Below are 22,083 nucleotides of genomic sequence, written 5' to 3' on the forward strand. Positions count from 1 at the left end.
GGGGAGAGCAGTGGTGCATTTCTTACAGTGCTATAAGTTTGGCAATCTAAGTTTAATTCCCGGTATCTGACACAGTCCTGGGCTTCACCGATCTGCACTGACCAACCCTTTTTGGAGAAGTATGCTCAAATCATACGTAAACACATGCGGTGAATTGTCCCAACACACAGGACCATCCTGAAGCATTCCACTCATCTTCTGTTTACAGCCATAATATAGTTTTTTTTAGGTAGATCGCTTAAATATAAACGTGTTTGTAAACCCACCACCACCCGACATAGCCAATCAGCAAGGTTTGTCACACACCGGTGTGTTGGAAAGCAAATCCACAATATTTACAATCTGTTTACAGCTTGAACTAGCGGCTAAAATTTCATATTCTTGTGACGGGGGTGGTCTGCTCCACTCGTACTCATATGGAGGTCCGTCAATCAATACCGCTGGTATCCCGCCCCCCTCCCCCCACTTCTCTCCTAGATTAACTAAGGCCACAAAACACAAGTCAGCCGGGATTGTGGAGAAGTCCACAGCTGTGGTCCTATCGATAGACACACCACAGCCGTAGGAATGTGTAATTTCCACCACCTCAATGCTCATTTGGGCAGCACATCACTCCGAAGAACTAGGCGATGACAGATCACCATTACCACATTGAGGACTTTTAACATTTGTTTGCAAACTTCTCTCGCCGGCGGGTGTCATCCGTTCAATTGGTCCCATTTAGAACATTTAGTCAACAAATTCGTACTGCGCTGAAGTGCCCACGTTGAGCCGCCGTTCCAGCGCCTGGCCCAACGTCCCTCACCTCTGCGTCGATGCCCCCCCCCCCCGCTCCGCTCGCGGGATGTGCGCACGCAGCTCCATGGAGCTCCTGACCAAGTGCATGCGGACAAAGAGCACAGCCAAATTCTTCCGCGACCACCAAGCGGCCCTGAAGCACAACCTCCCGCTTGGCTCCTTCCTGCTCAAGCCTGTGCAGAGAATACTCAAGTACCACTTGCTGCTGCAGGTCAGTGAGTCCAGGGGCCCTTCACACTACGGTAACTGCTCTCAAGATGCGTGTGTGTTGTGTGCGTTCAGTGCACGCGATGTAATAACGGTTGCAGTTGTGTTTATAAAGCGTCGCAATGCAGCTGCTTTTGAGACATTCCGCAGTGTTATGGATGCGACTTCCCATCCGTGACAGTGTGGGCTCTTTACCTGGAGTTATTTAAAAGGTTTAAGGAATGTTTTTTTAAAGGAAAGGTGCAGCTTTTGTTCATGCCACTGCTAGCATAAGAGCGTTCAACTGGAGCAGTGTTTAACACGTAGGCTTTCGCGACCAATATCATCCATAATAGAGGTTTTTTGGGTTAGATCGTGTAAATATATTAATGTGTCGTTAAAACCCGCCACCAATCTGGCTGTCGCCTGATGAAGCAAGTTGTAATTACTGGCGAAACGTCGTACTCAGATTGTAAATGTTGTGGCTTGGCTCTCCAACACATCAGTGTCATGTACTAGTGATGAATTGGCATGTTCTGTTTACGTGACAACCCTTACTAGTTGGCTTTATAGAACAGTGTTCTTCTTTGCAAGGCCCCTGACGTGAGACCCCTGGAAATACACAGAGTGAAAACACCACCCCATCATCATCATCATCGTCATCGTGCTGCTGTCAAACCCCCCAATGGTTTCAAATGTGTGGCGGCCCTCACACTGATACCTTATCGGGGAAAGTGGCCTCACTGAAAATTAGTGAAGAACAGTGAACGAGAGGGAGCTCTACAATGCTCTATAGAGCTCCCTCTAGGGGATATGTGGCCTGCTTCTACATGCTGGATAGACGTCTTGGAAGAGATGTGAATACCCACGCTTTACCCCACCACATGCATCTATGATGTTCCATTATACTGGTCGGTGGACAGCGGAAGGGAGTTTAAAAAAACTCGTACCATTGTCTCTACGGCTGCCGTCCCGGGGAGATTGAACTGGTGGCTTCTGGATTGCAAGTCCAGTTTGCTCACCATTACACCACGGTAGCATCCCAAAGCATATTTGTGCTTTTTTACGACTTAATTTCTGGCATGTTTCATTTAAACTCACATTTGTTTGTTTGGATATACTTTCAGACTCTAAGCCTCTTTGGTTAAAGTCTCGTGCATGACAGATACAATCCTGGTGATTTAAAAGGGGTTTATTGAGTGTTTGTTGATGATTACATGTAGTTCAGTTCACAGTTATTTATGAATAAGGCAAGTGTGAATATTGCCCGGAAGTTTAAGAAGAGTTGGATAACGATTTCTCCCCGTCCGAATGCCCTTTCTGTACAAGAAGAAAACGGACATCAAATTTGAGTAAAAAAAATAGAATCCTTGTTGGCAGTGCTTCTCAGGCACAAAACAAAAACTACCACATCTGTCATAAACTCTACCTTTTAATGGAAAACAAATACATGGTGGGGATGGAAAGTGGATTGGTCTCGAAAGAAAATGTACAGTAGGGTAACATGAGAAATGTATACAGAGGAGGGATTATACATAGCACGATCGTTAAGGTTATTATACCCAGCAGAGAGAATGTACGTGAGGGTTATAAATGTGGTTGTTTGCACGTCTGTAGAGAGCTGAGATTATGCGTGGCATGGGCATAGGGCTATGTGGTATGTAGCGAGGAGGGATTACGCGTGAGAATGTCACTGAAGGACCCTCCTGGAAATCTTGGCGCTTGGAGAGGCTTTCCTGGATAAACGAAATATTCATCGGTGGGGAGTGATGGGTGCAGAGGGTTAGCACAATGTGCTCTTAACCCGGTCAACTTGAGTTCGATTCCTGGCCGAGGATGACATTTGGTGGTGAGAAAATGTTATCTGAACTGGTCCAGCCCCCACCAACGTGGTGAAGTATGGTCAAACATCCCTGTGACTAGTACACCTTGGGCAGAGATCCATCTGGCAGTGGATTGAGAATGGGTAATTTTTTTTACATATATACATTTAATTTGCATATGTAAATAATCAATATGATGTACATAGAGCAGGGCATTAGCATTATTAGGTCATTGAGGATGATTTCTTTATTTTAAAGGGAATGGGGAAACATTGGAGGAGGGAGGATGAAGGGGTTTGTGAGGGAGGAGAGGAGAAGGAGGGGAGAAGGAGGAGGGGGGGAGAATATTATAACATTTGCTTCTATATTTTTGTAATTTACCCCCCAAAATGTTTCATGATTGTCCTCTCGGCATCGTATCACGAGACGAAGCATCCTTTCGGACATCTCGTAGAGCAGTGCAACACTTGGCGGAGAACAACACGCAGAAGCGGACACCACAGAGCAACCTCTGAGATCTCTTTAAAGTCACCTCTGGTCTGCACTGTCCCACTCGCTCTGCATATTAGAGGAGAGTGAGGTTTGTTGCGTGACGGTCAAACCCATATTTTTCAAATTTTTTTATGCAGAGCTGGCATTTAGCCAAAGGAAGGGCAGCACCAAATTTAATGTGACGGATCTGTTTTGTTGTGGGGAGACCATCGACACTTGAGGACCCGGTTTAATCACAGGCAGCCGCCAGGATTCTCAAACCCAGGGGGTCTCAGCGGTGCCAAGCTCAGTGCCCTGAACCTCCGAGCCTCCCGTGCCACCGCCAGCACATTTGCACCGACGCCGTAGTAGAAGACGGCTGGATGCTTGAGCCAAGTAAACGAAGCCCGTGCCGGGATACCGGAGCAAACGCTTGACTCGTCATGCGGAGGGCGATGAGAGGTTGATGGAGTAGATGGCGTTTGCCGGGGCAGAGGGAGAGGACATAAGAAGAGGGGGAAATGGGTTCAAAGAGCTGCTTAAGAGCAAGGCCATGAGGGACTGTCTATATCATTGCATTACTGTGTAACCTTTTCATGCGGGCTGCTCACTTGTGCGTCAGTGACTCAGCAGTCAATAATTATAATGCAATCTGTTTTCTTTTTTTACGTCTCGAGTGTGTATTTACAGCATAGAAAGCCGGCTCGTTGCGCTGTTCCTTCCCTCCTCTCACAGGTCACTGGGTGTAAAGCATTAAAATCATGAATCATGTTTTATGGTCTTGGGTCGTTGCCTCGTGTGGCACACGAGCAAAATTTGTTTTCCTCCACGTGTCTTTTGTTGCCGACATCAAGAGGCCAGCCCGAGATTCGAGTGACCCTTAGCAGAAATAGATGAGACAGCGTTTGCTGCAAATGAGCAAAGGTGTTGTAGGAGAGTGCTGCACGCATGGAGATTTGGCTGAAAGCATTCTTTGAAGTAATTTCGTTGCACCCTGATGAGCTGAAATGAGTCGTCTTGCTCTTGTTCAAGGTGCTCACATTGTAGGCGTGGTCAGTGAATTCAGGTAGGCTCTACCAACAGCCAGAATTCATTAAATTAATAAAACACACCTAGTTATTTGTGCTGCCCCGGAGAGGGTGGAGTAAGTTGGGTCATTTCTTCTGCCCTCCGGGAACAGAAAGGTACGGCCCCCTCCCAGCCTCCCCCTCCCACCCACCTTGATTGCTACGGAATGAATCGGCAGTACAAGTCCAATACACTGGTGCTGCCGAAAGACCCACAGAGTCTTCCTGCCAGGCACCCGGGCTGAGCGGGCTACATGTGTCTGCACGTGCGTGCCTCGTTTGGTACCTGAAATCGGTGGCGCCAGCGGTTGGCGCGCTGCGCCTTGAACCCGACAACCTGGGTTCGATTGCCAGGCACGGCGAACATCAGTGGCTGTGTAATATATGTGAACCAACCCTTGGCCTCCCTGGGGAGACGAAGTGGAGTGGGCGTGTGTGCTGCAAGTCACGCTACTCCCGTCGTGAGCTCTGACACTCTAAACGAAACTATTTTTATTTATTTTACCAGGTAAGGCCCACTGAGCCATATAGCTCTTTTTTTCAGAAGCGACCGGGCCACAAATGGTAGCTCAACGAAGTGGCTTATCACGTGGGAATTTATAGTAGCAGCCAAATACTCTAAATGAATGTTCATTCTAAATGTGGAGGGAAAAACCAGAGGACCCGGAGAAAAATCCACACGACCACGGGGAGAGAGCGAGAGACACGCAAACTCCAAATATACAACCAGCGCCAGGGTTGGGGTCGAACCCGCGACCTCCTGCATACCAGGCGAGGGAGATAACATCTCACTTGATACAGCTATCGTGCTGTGACTGTTCCACCTGAAGACGGAAGCTTGTGTTGCCTCCGAAACGTCGTGATTTTTATTTTATTTTTATTTTACTTTTATTAATTTAAATTTTTTACCTACGTGACTTTACCGAAAAAACCTAAGAATATGAAGATAACATCCCGCCGCCACCCCTTAGTCCCATAACCGTGAATCCTCACCGGTGATGCGACCGTGTCTCCCCCGATGCAGGAAATCGAGAAGCGGCTGGACAAGAGCACGGACGGCTACGAGGTGGTGCAGGATGCTCTGTCGGCAATGCACGGCGTCGCCTGGCACATCAATGAGATGAAACGCAAGCACGAGCACGCCATCAGGATCCAGGTGCGCACACGCACACGCGCGCACGCGCCGTTTTATTACGAGTATGCCCGTGAGGGCTTGTGGATGCACATCGCAGTATGCATTAGGGATGAGTTTCAGATGTATATAAACAAAAATAATCAAGCTCATTTTGGTATTTAACATAGACAATGACAGATTTGTGTTTAGGCGTTCGGGTTTATTTGCTATAGTCACAATGGTTGAACATGCATCCGTAAAGAAGTGCAGGGATGACGTCATGGTCGTGATATACATTTTTTCGGACCGATCTGAAACAAAGATGAAAAAAACTAAGATGGGCCAAAATATTGTCTTTTTGCCCACTGTTTGGATTTTTGGAATGAATCCACGGTTGTGCTGTATTTTATGCCCTCCAAAATTCTACACTGCCCACCTTCATCAACCCAGCACTGACCAGCGTGGTGATTTTTGTCAAAAAACCCCTGTGAACCACAAGGTGTGGGGAGGCCTTCATCCAGCAGTGGATTGACAAGATGGTGGTACACGTGAATGTAAACAGACACTGATGTAATTGCTTTACAGGCTGGGTTAATGTGCACACGTTTTTGAAAAACGTACGCAGTGAGTCAACTGGAATTGTTGAACATTGTCCTCTAAACCAATTCTATAAACACATCGTTAAATGCAGCAGACAACCTCATTATGCTCCATTGTGGCGCAGTACAGCAAACAGATGAAATGGCAGATGCAAGTGGGTTTCTCTGCATAACTGCATATGTAAATACAAACATCTTGTCAGTCAAGCCAATGGGCCTTTCAGATAAATGTTTCGTGATTGCCTGGACTGATTGTAATATTTATGAAACATTTGTCCGGAAAGCCCGTCACCTGATTGACTCGGGAACAAAACCAGCGAGTCCTTAAGTGGATCTGCGAATGGGCATTAAACAAACATCAGCACTGGGCAGAAGACAACGATGGACAGGAACGGTCACACTGCGCTCCCATGTGCCGGTGACAGCCTTAACAGATGCTCATCGCCTTTAAACAGCTCTTGCTCCAAAGGCTACACAGAGGACCTTTGTCTTTGTGGTGTTTCGTGGCCAGGAGTTGCGTGGATTGCTCATCAACCTCAAGCAGGACCTGAGCATGCTGGGAGATCTGGCGCTGGAGGGGTCTTTCCGCTTGCACCGGACGCGCAAGGAGCGAGCCCTCTTCCTCTTCGACAGCTCTCTGCTCATCGCCAAGAAGCGCGACGACGGGCAGTTCGTGTTCAAGACCGAGATCAAGGTTGGACTGCGCGAGAAGATTAAAATACCACCCCATCATCATCATCATCGTCATCGTGCTGCTGTCAACCCCCCCAATGGTTTCAAATGTGTGGCGGCCCTCACACTAGTGATGTCTTATTGGGGAAAGTGGCCTCACTGAAAATTAGTGAAGAACACTGAACGAGAGGGAGCTCTGTGATGCTCTATAGAGCTCCCTCTAGGGGATATGTGGCCTACTTTTACATAATGGGTAGACGTCTTGGAAGAGATGTGAATACCCACGCTTTATCACCAAGAAGCGCGACGACGGGCAGTTCGAATGACAAGGACCGCTACATTTAAAACAAATTTAAAACACCAAGATGTATTTCCCCTCCCATTTCATTGTGATGTACTCAATTATCGCACCACCAATTAGCATGGTTGACTACCTACGGTTCGAAAAAAGTTCAACATACATTATTAACGCATATTATATATGCATGAATGTGTATATATGCATGCATTCGAATATCTATTATTAATTAATATTGTGTCAATAATATCAGCCTTAATATTGTTTTTTCGGAATTAATATTACAATTCTGTGCTTATATATTTTTCTAAAATCACTTTTATAACATAGTTCTGTTAATTCATTCTTTTGTAAAGGAACATTTCACCGTTGATTAGGTAAAGAAGGTATATTTATACACCAGTGGTTTTTAAGGTGTGAACCTGTGTTTGTAATAAATCTATCATGGTATTTGCCTAAAATCATGCAGTTGCATATTTCATTGTGTAATAAATACAAATCATTGAAGTTAAATGCATTGTGTTGACATTCTCAATTCATATCATTTCAGTGCCGAAACCTCATGATTTTGGAACAACCCAGGGAGCTTGAGTTCTGTGTGTGGCATTACAAAAATGAAAAGCCACGGTACACGTTTCAGGTCAGTTTCTAATTATAATAATAATGATCACGTCCTGTGTATTTCTGGGATAATATCAACTGAGTTATGAGTTTCTCTTTCAGGAGTGTTCCAACTTTTCAGATGTTTGACATGTTTCTAATTTTAGTACTTTTTGTGTGGGAAGAAACTCTAATACACAAATTATATAGATAGGCAAACATCTACTTGCTGTACTGCTTATATGTCGCCTTGTAACCATGCAGATGGGGTCCTCATTCATGTGACAAATAAAAAATATAATTTTCAACATTCATAAATAACACTGCATATATATGTACTGGGTTGTCGGATATCTTGGCCAGTGGCCCTTAATCCGATAATGTTTGTGTGATACACCAACCACCACCTCTTAATGTATTGCATTTTAACCGCCCCTTCTGTTTTCCCTAAAAGTTCCACTCTAAAGTAGACTCGCTGCGCAGTACGACTGAACACATCTATGCGATGACATTCTATCCAGTTTCACACGTAGGCTTTCGCGACCAATATTATCCAAAATAAAGGTTTTGTGGGTTAGTTCGCATAAATATAAGCGTGTCGTTAAACCCGCCACCACCCGACAGCCAATTAGTAAGGTTTGTCACGGAAACAAAACGTGCCAATTCGTTGCTAGTTCAGCACACCGGTGTGTTGGAGAGTAAACCCACAACGTTTCCAATTCTAGTTGTTTACGTAACAAACCCTACTAATTGGCTGTGTCGGGTGGTGGCAGGTTTAACGACACATTTATGTTTACGCGACCTAACCCAAAAGCCTCTATTATGGACATCCTATCCAGTTGGGGGTTTGTGCCACGGTCTGTAGAGACCTGCCAGTAGATGGTGCCCTTCAGTATCATATCACGGTGTGCCCCTTTCACTTGACAGGCGAAGACTCAAGAGGAGAAGAGTCAGTGGATTCACCACATCAAGAGGCTGATTCTCGAGAACCATCCATCCACTGTGCCGGACAAGGTGAGTGCAGCCGGCTGTCTGTCAACTTGCTGCCTGCTACTCGAACAAATATTATTGTCCCCATGACCTTTGGGCAGTCACGAGCCAAATATAGAAATGTTCTCTGGTGGGGGGCTAGTTTATTCGTAGGGGAACTTGTTTGGCTTCCGTACAGTTGGCAGTCATCTGGAAGGATGATGGTTGAGTTGGTCCTCACTGGGATTCGTTAAGAATTTAGTGATTTGATTATATGGGATTTGTTTCCTTCATCCCACATTGGAAACCTTGGAAAATGTATTTTAAGGAGTGTTTTGCGTGAAGTGGAAAGGTGGCTCAGAGGTTGGAGCACTGAACCAGCAGTGCTGAAATACTGAATGTTAATCTGGGTTACAGCCACCCATAGTTGTGAGTTCATGGTCTCATTCCAGTCACCAATGACATCACAAAATCTAGTTTTTTTTTTTTATGACTACTTTGACAAGATTGCAACGAATAGATTGTTTTTTAAATATCAGTTTCACAAAAATATCTTCATCTAAGTTCTGTGTGGGTAAAGAGTATCACTTTGAGGGGCTTTCAGAAGTAGATCTGAGATCTCACCTTCCACAAGCCATTCTCTTGCATGTGGGTAATTGACTATCCTGTACGAGTTTTGAATGGACACTGCCAGAAGGCATAATGACATCACTCGTGGAACTGGGATAAAATTGGCGGGGATTTTTTTTTTTTACAAAATAAAAAAAAGTTAATTTGGCACGTGCGAGATTAGTATTCAAAGTAACCGGAGAAAAACTCACGCATATGAGGGGTAATCACTAAAAGGTCAAACGCAAGCTTACAACCCACTCGCAGATCACCATCCCTTGTCTCAAAAGTGCTGGACTATAGGCCTAGCACAGCTCGATTTGAACTTGTTGCAGCAATCACAGTCTTAATGAACCACTTACTTTTATAGCAGCCAATATTGCTGCCACGTATTATTATTATTCTCTGATGTTATGGAGAAAAGGGATTACCTATTCAAAGCATTAAACATGAACAGACCTGTGCTATAAATAAGGTGGAATGAGTACCCCGTGTTCTGTTTTATCGATGAATAATTTAAGCCCCAAAAGGCATTTTGGATTTAGGCCCACAGCCAATTCATGGTGAGAAGCTCTTTTACGTTTAAAATTCACGTCTTTTTAAAAATGTTGTTTATTATTCCATCTGAGATTTTAACAAAAATACAATTATGGAAAATCCCAATGATGTTATCACAAACCCGTAGGCTGAGATAACCTTTGAAGGTACTTTGTTGCACATTGCGGGAGCTTTTGAAGTTAAGTGTACGAAATACACATCCTTAACAATCACCTCCTTACGACGCGACGTAAAAAGACACGTGCTAATTGAAATGTTATTGATGCACTTCCACTGGTTTATTTTGCCAATAAAGCCTGCGTTGTGTTTTGTTCACAGGCAAAGAACATCATTCTTGAAATGGATCCGGCGTGTAAGTATCCACACACTGCAGCACCTGATATAATTTGTGCACGATGTGTTTTTTTTCAGAGGGCACATGCCGCATCATGCGTTTTGAATGAAAAAAAAAATTGCGTCACATTTCAATTTCTAGGAAAAATACTTTTCAAGCATTTGTCAATCCATTGCTTGACGAAGAGCTCCCCAACACGGCGAGATTCATGGGGGTTGTTTGGCCATGCATCACCACACTCGTCAATGCAGGCCGGTGAATAGGGGGGGAGGCCAAGCAATGGTTCAAATGTCACTTGCTACTGATGATAGCCATGGGCGGGAATCAAACTCGGGTGGCCAAGCTTCGCGTAGTGCAGTGCTATCACGACTGTACGCCCAAATGTATGTACTGTAGTGTCTAAATATCACAAGCATCTCAAAATGCTGTCCAGTACGAAGCATACAAAGGACATTAAAACTAAGTAAATAGTAAATAAACAATAAATGCTCTGTCCTAGGTTTTTTGCAGTTGTGCTTTACAGCTCCCCTGCACGTTGTTCCCCAAGATGTCCGACGTTTTAGAGCTTTTCCAGTTCCTAAAGAAACTTTCAGCGCGCGATGTGAAATGTCGGACATCATGACGAACGACACCGAATCAGAATTTGTATTTAGACTTGGAAGAATCCGATGAGCTAAGAAGCTATCTTTCACAGATGTCCAGTAGGTTTATAGGTGTCCAGTAGGACACACAGTCCAACCCGAAAAACGCTTAAGGGAGCAATAAATAAATGATGAACGCCAAACCAAATAAAAACAAAACACGAGTTGGGCAGATTGATCGGTGGAAAAACACAACGTGCGCAAGCCGTCTCCACCACCAGTGACCCCTGCGCAGGCGGTGAATCGTCCCGTAATGCGTGTCGGTTGAGGCAGCAACATCTCTAATTCATTCAGCCTGGAGAAGAACCGGGGGGCGGTATCGGTAACTTGTAAATGGAAGGGAAGCAACGAGTAAGTGGCAGACGAGAGAATGAAGAGTTCTTAACTGTATATTTATAGGGGATGATAGGAATTGGCACTGGGGATAACGTGTGGATTTTGTCCATCGAATCGCAAGAACTTTCCTGCAGACATGCGCATCGGGCCTTTGATCTCACTTGGTGTGCACATTTTAAAGTGACTAAACATTATCTGAATAACCGCTGTCGACTGCTGAGTGCATACAAATGTTCTACCGCATTTGTGATGTTACATTTTTAAGAATACATTTTAACCAGTTTTCTAAATATAAAGGGGATGCAAATGTGAATGTGAGGTTAAAGTGTATTGCCTTCCATCATTTTGACATCGGTATGGCCATAAATTGAAATTGGACCCATTGCCTTTAATAGCAGTGAACCAATAATTGCCCATTTCGCTTGTCAAGTAATTGTTCTATAGGAGTGCAAATGGGTATTCCTAATGGCAATTCTTGTTTCCTTAAAATGGAGTGGTGAGATCTGAAAGGTTAAAGAAAATGAGCAGTGAGCCAAACTAAATTGTTTACTCCTCTAGAGCAATTTTGAGTGAAGATCTCATAGGTAGTGACTCAAGTTTAAATTTATTGGCAACAGCATTCCAGACCCTGGGGGCATCAATAGCAAAGGCCCTTCCTCCAGTATATGTACGGCAATAGGGAATGTTAAGCTGGTAAATGAGTGTAGACCTTAGGTCAAATTTGTTCTTTGAAACAGAGATGAGATCCAGCAGGTAATCTGCGGATTTTTTTGCAAGTACATCATGAATAAATAAGATCTGGTGCACAAGCCGTCGAACATTCAGAGATGTTAAGTTTGACCCAATGTAGAGATCACAGTGGTGAGTCCTATATGGGCAGTTCAATGCAAATCTTAAGGCCGAGTGATACATTGAGTCAAGCTTCTTCAGTACAGTACTTGGGGCTGAGTTAGAATGATGCTGTCCTACTCAAAGGAACTGATGGATTAGCTCACCAAACTAGCTGTCCAGAAACAACTCGCCATCACCTTGAGCCAACTACCGCAAGCAACATAATTAATGAGACTGTCCACCATCGCTGACGTGGCCCTCTCAGGACCACAACATCCAACAAGGCACTGTGATATGATGACCTGTGTCTCCTGAGTTCCTAAAGAACTTGGGAACACGTGCAAAAAATGGCTTTCAAAACCTCTTCACCATCATACACAAGGCAGGTAAAATCCCATAACCATTGTATCAAACCAAAGTCATTGCCATTCTGAAACCCTGAAAGCCATGATAATCACCTTCCAGCTACAGGCCAATATCCCTCCATGCTTCCCAGACATTCCCCCATGATCGATCCTCAACTGCCTCCCGAACAATCCAGATTTCGAACTGCCTGTAGCTGCTGCTGCGAACACATCATTGCCTTCACCACCCTCCATAGAAGCTCGTTTCCAACATCAACAGAAAACCGGCACAGCAATGGTTGATCTCTCTGCTGCCTCTCATACTGTTTGGCATCATGGGCTACTGCTGAAGATGGCCAACATCATCAGATGCCATTCTCCTGTATACCTCATCGACACGATCCTCGGCAACTGTACACTCAGGTTGAACACCTCGCTGGTGAACACAGCCGCAAGAAAATTGTGAACAATGGCCTCCCAAGGCTTGTTACTCGTTACAATGTAACGTAGATATATATATGTGACCTGCTGTGTACATCATCAGGCAAGTTCATATGTGCAGATGACATAGTCCTTGCTGTACAGGGCACAAACCTTTACGCGAAGAGCTGATTTCATGTAACTGGAAGCATATTTGCGTCACTGGAGACTTCAACCAAATGTCTCTAAATCCACCGCAAGCACTTTCCACCTGAATAATCATGCAGCAGATGCCACCCTTGATGTGTCCTTCAGTGGTAGCCCAGTGCACAGCAGACGTCTGTCCAGTCTACTCAGTGGCAGAGTACGGCGCTCCAGCCTGGTCCTGGAAATCTCACACGAAACTTTTAGATGCGCAATAAATAATGTGATGCGCATCACAACCAGAACAATGAACCCGACACCAATTCTCTGGCTCCTTGTCCTGGTGATCATTGGGCCACCAAATATCAGCGGAGACTTGCAAACTGCAAGTCTCCGCTGATATAGCGTACCCATCAATCGAGACCTCTGCAATGTACCTCACCGCTAACGAAAGTCCCGATTTCCCTTCTGTGATCGCACTGATGCTGTCACTGTCCTAGAATCTCTCCCAGATCCAGAGAAGAGCGCTGTCGAAGAGAATGGAACAACGCAGAGGTCCAGAATAAACACCTCCTGGCTCTGATATTCCTCGAGGACACCAATAGTGTGACCATCACGGCATTGGAACATCAACAGGCCGATGCGCACATCTCCTTAGAGACACGGCCACAGTAGTGCAACTGTGGCCATGCAACCCAAACTATGGACCTGATAGTAAACCACTTCCGTCTGCGCTCCTTCAAACAGAGGAGGAATCGCAAAACTACATCAGATCTCTCCTGAAGCCCTCTCTTGGCTAACAGACCTCTTGTAGTTTAACACGTAGGCTTTCGCGACCAATATTCATAATCACCGTTTTTGGGTTTAGATCGCGTTATTTATAAATGTGTCGTAACCCTCCACCACCCGACACGGCCAATCAGTAAAAAAGTGTCACGTTGACAAAAGACAAATAGTTCACTGCTTTAGCCCACCGGTGTGTTGAAGCGTGAAACCACAACATTTACAATTTTCTTTGAGTACGACGTTTCACTGTGAGGCTGTACATACTGATATATGAATCTGGCCACCAAACGGAGTGTCGTGGGATTTTAAATACATCTATATATATAAAATCGCAAATTTGTCTGTCTGTCTGTGTGTGTGTCTGTGTGTCGCCGGACCATACGCAGTTTCATTGGACGAAATGTGAGGGATTTGCAAGACACGATTGGTCCGTTTGGTTTTCCACGGCGGTTGCCCCTGGCAACGGGTAGCGACGCATTCGCTGCGGGGTGGACGCCATTTTTAATTCCCGTTAAAAATATGCGCACGCATTAACACGTGACTCTGAGGTAAATTCATCAAAGTTTCACGTCCTCTTCACTCCCCCCCACCCCAATGTGTGCAATTACTATTATAGGGTCGGTAGATAATAAAATTATAGCGATTAGACAGTATTATTGTAGCGTGGGGGGGGGGGGGTAACGGCCCCAGTACCCAGCCTCAGCCGGGTGAGCAATTTAGGCGAGGCCGGAGGCTCTGCACGGTACTAGGCCTCGACACCCCACCACACTATAGGCCGTACATATTACTGCACAGCGGCCGAGGAGATCGTGGCTGGGGGGGGGGCAGGGGTAGCAGCCCATCTGTGTATATATGTAAGGTTATTAAGAAATATATTTTTCACCCGGGCAACGCCGGGTACTTCTGCTAGTATGTGTATATAAGTCGTACTCAAATTGTAAATGTTGTGGTTTCACGCTTCAACACACCGGTGGGCTAACGCAGTGAACTATTTGTCTTTTGTCAACGTGACACTTTTTTACTGATTGGCCGTGTCGGGTGGTGGAGGGTTACGACACATTTATAGACCTCTTGTAGCTAACAGACCTCGACATTGGCATTTATCCCCTGAACTCTTTGATATATGCCAGAATATAACAGCGGTGAGTTAATTCTAAATTGATTAGTTTCTAATCGATTTTAACAGATGAATTAACGCATTCTTACAAACCTACCATTTACAAATCTTTGCAAATTTATATAGTATTTGCATATGGTTGGCATACATTTCAAGCGATTAATTTCTATATGCACAATTCGATGCAAGAATCGATTTTTAGGTTTGAATTAAATTAACAAATGACTCATTAATTACCTACAGTTTGCACAGCAGTGTACACAGGCTCGATAAAGCCAACTTTTTTAAAATATAACCACAATCCTGGCTCTTGAGAGTGTATTAGCAGTTCAAACATTAATCATTATTTTTTGTTCAGACTGTGCTGAATAGGACCTCATTAATTATCTTGGCCTTCCAAAGCAGTTTAAATTAATTCATGATACATGAAAGGATCTTTTTTTTCTGATCAGACGTTAACCTTTCTGATTTTAAAATACCTTTTAAGCTCAGTGGGTTGTTGATAGCAGTCATTTGCGGGACAAGGCAAACCTCTGTCTGTCTGACTAACTTCAATGCTCGCCGCGCTCAATTCCATTGATGTCAAGAGGGAAGCGGCTGGCTCCTAAGTGGCGGTGGTGCATAATTAAGGATGTGGCTTACTGCCAAATCAATAACTGGATGTACATCTGTCAGGGCGGATACAGAGCTACCGTTGCCATCTCTATCTGCCTCATCACAAACCCCGTCGTACACGCCGCACTAAGATATCTGGAAAATGCTTTTTCGTGGCGTTCTTTCTTGTCGGGACATGTCTTGGCTCGGACACTCTCGCTCGTACCAGGCGGAACATGGATGTGTGACTTGACTCAAGCCCCGCGCATTGTCGGTGACTGGTGGGAGGGAAGATCCAGACGATGAAGGAGAATGAGCAAGTCCACAGTGGTGGTGGTCCTGAGGAGAAACTGGGCCCTGAAATGAAGCATTGATTTATCGATTAAAATTGATTCTTACGTATTCTAAGGTTTTCGGTAAAGTCACGTAGGTAAAAAATTTCAATTTAAATTAATAAAAAAAATCACGACGTTTCGGAGGCAACACAAGCTTCCGTCTTCAGGTGGAACCGTCACAGCACGATAGCTGTATCAAATAATACAGCTATCAAGTGATACAGCTATCAAGTGATACAGCTATCGTGCTGTGACGGTTCCACCTGAAGACGGAAGCTTGTGTTGCCTCAGAAACATCGTGATTTTAATTTTATTTTTATTTTACTTTTTTTAATTTTAATTTTTTACCTACATGACTTTACCGAAAACCTTAGAATATGAATCCTTGCAGTCACGAAAGCTTCAAATCTAGAATTGATTCTTACGCTCGCAGTACCCGCATCGAGTTGTCCGGTAGAGTTTAGATTAATGAAAATGTATGCAATCGTACGCAAATAATTTGCCCATGTTAAATTTAGAGTAAGTAAGATAATGAAAGTTCATCAATGAGGCAAATAAAGCAAGGAACAGTGCCAATGATGCAATGAAAATGACACTTTTAATTATTTCAGATTCTTTAATTGAATGATTGAATGTATGCAGTTGTGAATCATTATTTGCCTACCCATGATATACGTCATACGCCACAATTATTTTACAGATATTGTACGCTATCTATATTTAAAATACGTAACAAATGTGGGGGTGGACACGCTAGTTTCACATATAAATTTGAGCTACTTCATTCTATTTTGCTATTGTCATCCAATTAAAAGATAACGATATGTGTTCACTTACAGAAACCATTTTAATAACTATTAAATGCACAGTGTTCGGCGCTCGAGTGGTTTTAGGAGTGTGCGTTGGGACATTCACTTTTCGTTAAGACAGCATTCTATCGCGCGATGCGTTGAAGTGGGTTACTCTGTAGAGATAGAAAACGTAAAAGAGACCACGACTGGGTTATAACGACAGTGAAGCCTCGCTAAGCAAATGCTGAACCTCCAGTTGTAGGGTGTGCTTCTTGAGTAAACAAGCATTGTTATATATTTCCTTTTGTAAATGTACATTTTTAAACACCGGTACAAAGAGATGTAAAGAACTGAGGTGCACATCTTGCAAGTGACCCGGTGTTTCCCAGACTAATCGTGACATAACCGTGGCATAACCGTGGCGAGATCTCAGAAGCGAGGGAGAGCGAGATGGGACAGAGGATGAGAGAAAGTGTTTAGAAGGAGATCGAAAGGGCACAGAAGAAAGAGCGGAATAATTGATGGGGAAAAAAAAACACAATGGGGGGGGGGGGGGGTTATATTTTCCCGTTTGTAACTAGCCAAGCCTTGCCAGAGACATTCTCAAGCAAACGCAAAGAACACCACGTTTAATTCCCACTTACAGAAATGGCACATTTGTTTATATTAAACACACATCAAACTTTTTCATCAGTGGTTGAGCGCTTCGTCGGGGCTTCAAAACTAAAAGCTTGATTTTTCTGGGCTGGTCCTGGCTCCGTGATATTATACTGAGTTCCGTGTCGTTAACTTTGAGGCGCAAATGCGCCCCACATAAATCACACGGCGAATATTGTCAGCTTACTTTATTTTTCGTGCTCGTCATGTAACATTGACTGCAGAAACTCCCCCGTCTGTGAGTTATGCAATATTGCTGAAGAACCCTGTAACTCGTTCTTTGCGACGTTGATGTTTTTTGTCTTTGGTTTTCGTTGCTGCAGTGATCACGGCACCACGGGTTTCTCGTGTAAAATAGGGAGGCAACTGGCTTAACGGCATCATCCATGTAGCAAATAAAATAAACTCTTAACTCAAAATTTTAAACTTACTTTTCATCAAAATCTTTTTTACGTAACTTAACGTTGAATTGTCTCTCTCTTCAAACGAGTAATGCCGTACCAGTGGTGGAAGTTCCACATTCTCTTGGCAGAGGCCTGTCTGTTGACTTGCTACAAAGTGGTATACATGTTATTGACCTCCCTCTTGGCTTAAAAAATAAATGTATTTTTAGACATTCACTGAGGCGCTTGACCTTCTAGGATTCCATCGTATCAGCGGCATTGGTTGAATACAATCAAACTCTGGACCATTTTTGCCATTCAGTCTCTTAATTAGTTTATTTAACTGAAACTTGGTGAACTGACCGATAGTATATTTAGTGTCCCTCATAGCTGGAGGTTTAACCTTCCCATTGCTAAATGTACCCTCTGCCACTACCTTCAAATGTAATCATACATAATTGAGCCCTTTGCCGAGAGAGCAATCAACGTGATTAACCAATCCCAGTGACATTAAACCGACTGTTGTGTTTGTAATTTGTACAGATCCCTCCGGTATCTATAGCCCCAACCGGAACAGGAGGCCCGAGTACCACGAGCTCAAGGAGCGGAAACGTCGGGGGCAGGGTGAGTACCGTCGGAGACTGATGGCCAAGACGATGCGATTGTGCACAGTGACCGCTGACCGTTTCTGAATGAATAACCTTTTATGTGGCAGGAGTAACAAAAACTCAACACGTCCGTCAATAACACTGCCTTAAAGAGGACACATGATGAAGACCGCTTGTGTTGCGATCAAAACGTCGTGGGTTTTTTGCTTTTATTATAATTTTATATATATATTTATTTATTTCTTTTCTATCTTCGTGGCGTTTTGAGAAATTGTCCTTTTTCTTGAGCTCCCTGCTATAAGCTTTCTGACCAGATCGGATTCCTCCAGTATAAATACAGTAAATATATAATTCTTGACTTTAAGCTTTCGTGACTGCAGGAATTCCTATTATTTGGGTCTTTCGGTAAAGTCACGTAGATAGAAAAATTATAAATAATTAATAAAAAATCACGACTTTTCGATCACAACACAAACAATCGTCCTCAGGTGAAAAAAAATGAATTCACCTGAGGATGATTGCGTCTGTTGATATCGAAACGTCGTGATTTTTTTTCTTTCTATCTACGTGACTTTACCGAAAGAATATTTTTATTCTATTTTGACTCTGCTGATGAGACCAAAAAATGTGAAAACCAGTCCAGATTTTATTGGCTTAGATGAATGCTGCTCAATAATATTGGTCTGGAAAGACAATAGGCTGAAAGACTAAAATATATACGTGGAAAAACAGTGGGGTTCTGTTGACATTTGCTTTGGCTTCCGCGATACAGCAATATCAATTAAAAGAGATGCGCGCAACTTTGAATTCGATTTTTTTACAAAAAATGTCGATGAAAAAGCAGCCATCGATAGCTCGCATCTGAAATACCGCAGACTGACAGCATTTCGAAGAACAAGCCAAACATATAACACTTTAAATGTGTTCCTTTGGGTCCTTCAAAACCTGCAGACTTGTGATCAATGCCGTTGTCTTTAGAGAGCGTCATTTGGCAGCTCCACAAAATGTATTTGGTGAGAAAGTCAGGACCGGGCAATTTCAAGGAATAAAATACGGTCCCATTGCCCAGCAGATTAAAAAGAGTTGTTTATTGCAGAAGCGATTGATGTTCAATGGAAATTATCCCATGTTCTCGTTGGAATGGAGTTCTGTGCAACCCATTTGTGCCACACTGGCATTTGTGACTTAAATGCATGGGAAGGTCATGCAATTTTCCAAATGTCAAGATGGCATTATGCGGTTAGGTAAGATTAGAATCCAACGGGAGAAGAAGAAAAAAAAGTGAAAAAGAAGGTCTCTGTGTATCCTTTTACTACAAAAAAAAATCAAATGGTTTTTGATAAATGTTTGAGGCTGGATTGAAGGCTCAATATTGAACCACAATACAGTGCGTAGTAGATAATTCTCTCACCGTTTGGGCTCAGTGGTGGAGAAATGTAGGTTGGGATTAATGGTCACGGTTCGAACGCACGTGCTGTGACAATTTGGCAGGGCAGGCCATTTGTAAATGTTACGCGTGGCAGCCAGAGCTTTGCATGAGCAAACATAGGCGTCCAAGCATTGCAGAAATGACTCAAATGAGGGATCAGTGTCAAGCATGTCACGCTGCTGTGCAAACAGAGAATGTGTTATTATCACCCACCGTTTGTCATGTCTCGTTCGTATTGCTAAATTACACTTTGACAGAGCATGCAGACAAGGTGACCACCTCTTGGCAAGGTTGTCTTTAGATGGCGGTACAGCAGTAGATTCTTGGGGTTTCTCTTGGTATGCAAGTTTCCCTTCACATGTGCAAGGCACTCGCTAATGGCATTGGCCAACATATCAAATTCAGGGCTCTGAGTCTCAGAGAGGCTTTCCTGGCTAAAGGATCTTGTGATTATTATTGTTATAATATAACTGCAGGTGTTGGTTATAAACAGTAACGATTGCAGAGCATGGTTAAGTAAGCAAAGGGATCATTTATGACTTGCCTTCTGTCACACCATGTGCAGGTGTTTAAATACGTGGTAAACACCACAAGCACTGCACGGTCGTTAAAACCTCAAGCATGCTTGAAATAAAATGGAAAAGGCACAACAGTAATCCCTGGGCAATGGTCATTTGTGGTTGTAGCACAATAAATCAGGTGCTCTATATAAAAGTGAGAACATGTCCGTGTTTTCCTTTGGTTTGCTGTTCACAAGCGCGAACGTTACTTTTGGTGTAATTCAGTACAGTGCATCTGTACGATGATGTGATGTTGATGCTATGGCACTCACCTTTGACCGCATTTAATGCACCTGTGTCTTTTTGCCATGCTTGCCTCGCTATGGTTTTCCTGTAGCCCAATTTTAATGTGGCGCTTATTCATGCATTGTTGACTGGTATGGCTCGCCTATGGTGAAAGGTCACAGAGTGGTAATGGAGGTCACATAGTATTCTTTAATTAAGGGATGTTTGATGTTGCTCATAGACCACGTAGAATGAATGGGTCATTATTCACAATTCTCTCAGGGAAAGGGATTGCTAAAAATCTACCACCATTGCTACACTATTAGTGTGTTTTAATAGCCTATTAAGGATACAAATTATTTTATGATTTAGACCAAAATTCAAATGTGACAATTTTTATGGAAAAAGTTCACATTTTCACAATTTCTGTCTTATGTTAAAATTTTTTTACATTCATGTTTATTTAACGCATTCAAAGAGAGATGGTTTCTGCAAGGTGTCCATGTTATATTGACACATCGTTCAAGTTGTCTATAGGAAAAGGCTAAATGTACGAAAATGAAATTGTACAATGAATTCTTGATGCGGTTTTCCGTTCAGTGGAAGCATTGGCCCCATTGTCTCATTGCCTCTGGGCTTCACATTTTTCCACAAACCGATTCATCAACTGATTGTCAGGTGTATCCCAGAGTTGAATCTTCGACCTGTAATCTATCCAGCTGATTATTTCTCAGGTCCCAACTTAATGTGACAGAAAAGCGTTGCTGTGAGCACAATGTTTGGGTCTTATTTCATCTCCTGCTGAGATTTCTGCCAGAGATGATATATATACGCCTGTGCTAAAAGGCAGTGAATAGAAGATCCATGCTATTTGTGTATAATATGACACTAGAGGCTTTTTTTTCATGCACAAAGATATCTCACATCAAGTACTTACTCCCAGACAACTAAAAGGCTTGTAATAGAAACGACACTTAAATGTTAAAATGTTATCACAGTTATGGAACTTTTTTCTTGCCATTGGTGAGCCAGACATTGGCTTTTGTGGCTTTTATTATTGAATTAAACGAAATATGAGTTGTTTAAAAGCAGGTTTTAGAGAACATTGTAATAACTTTCAACTGTCAACCTTGGGGGTGCCTGTAAGGCTGCATGTTGATAATGGACAGTTTTTTGGTTATGATCCTTACCTTATGGTGCCTCTATGCCCTGAATGTCACGTATTTAGAGGTAGATGTGAAAAATGAGCACTCCCTTGGCCCACAAGCATTTCTTTGCACGGGACGTGTTGTTGTGTATACATCAGATTGTAATCGGCCTCTGAGATTGCACATTGAGCTTTCGGCGGTGAAATTCATTTTAAGAGGTGTTCTTAACGATCTCATGACCGATGAATCATCGTGCATCTGGGGAGTTACTTTAGGTTGTTTCTTGAAGCCAGTGTCAGGATTCAGGATTTAAGTTTATGTTGTTCAAATGGCCAACAGTAAACAGGTTCCAACCTTCGGCCAACAAAATCAATATTTACTACTGAGCCTGCCTCTTAACTGCCTGCTCTTCCCATGTGGCGTTTGGCCACTGCTGGAAATGTTTTCTTGGAAATCCTTCTTCATTAGCATGGAACCGGGGCCCCCGTAATTACAAATATTCAGAATAAATTAACATATATACAGAACACACAAACAAATACAAAACACTCATATCCAATATCCCAGCCATGCAGTAAATGAATAAAACACTCCCTGTTTAACTGAGACCCATCGAGGCAGAACCCCTGACATCCG

The 22,083-nt window shown here is 43.4% G+C and overlaps 1 protein-coding gene across 1 annotated transcript in view; it reads left to right on the forward strand.

The window, feature by feature from the left end:
* Nucleotides 1-22,083, forward strand: part of LOC144723482 (uncharacterized) — an 84,442-nt gene that overhangs the window by 39,682 nt on the left and 22,677 nt on the right. The window contains exons 6-12 of the mRNA XM_078602273.1: nucleotides 859-1,009; nucleotides 5,370-5,501; nucleotides 6,570-6,752; nucleotides 7,579-7,668; nucleotides 8,556-8,642; nucleotides 10,083-10,116; nucleotides 18,021-18,101. Of these exons, the coding sequence (XP_078458399.1) occupies nucleotides 859-1,009; nucleotides 5,370-5,501; nucleotides 6,570-6,752; nucleotides 7,579-7,668; nucleotides 8,556-8,642; nucleotides 10,083-10,116; nucleotides 18,021-18,101 (758 nt within the window). The remainder of the gene's footprint in view (nucleotides 1-858; nucleotides 1,010-5,369; nucleotides 5,502-6,569; nucleotides 6,753-7,578; nucleotides 7,669-8,555; nucleotides 8,643-10,082; nucleotides 10,117-18,020; nucleotides 18,102-22,083) is intronic.

Source organism: Lampetra planeri, chromosome 18, assembly GCF_965212315.1.
Source record: "Lampetra planeri chromosome 18, kcLamPlan1.2.h2, whole genome shotgun sequence".
NCBI classification, from domain to species: Eukaryota; Metazoa; Chordata; class Hyperoartia; order Petromyzontiformes; family Petromyzontidae; genus Lampetra; species Lampetra planeri.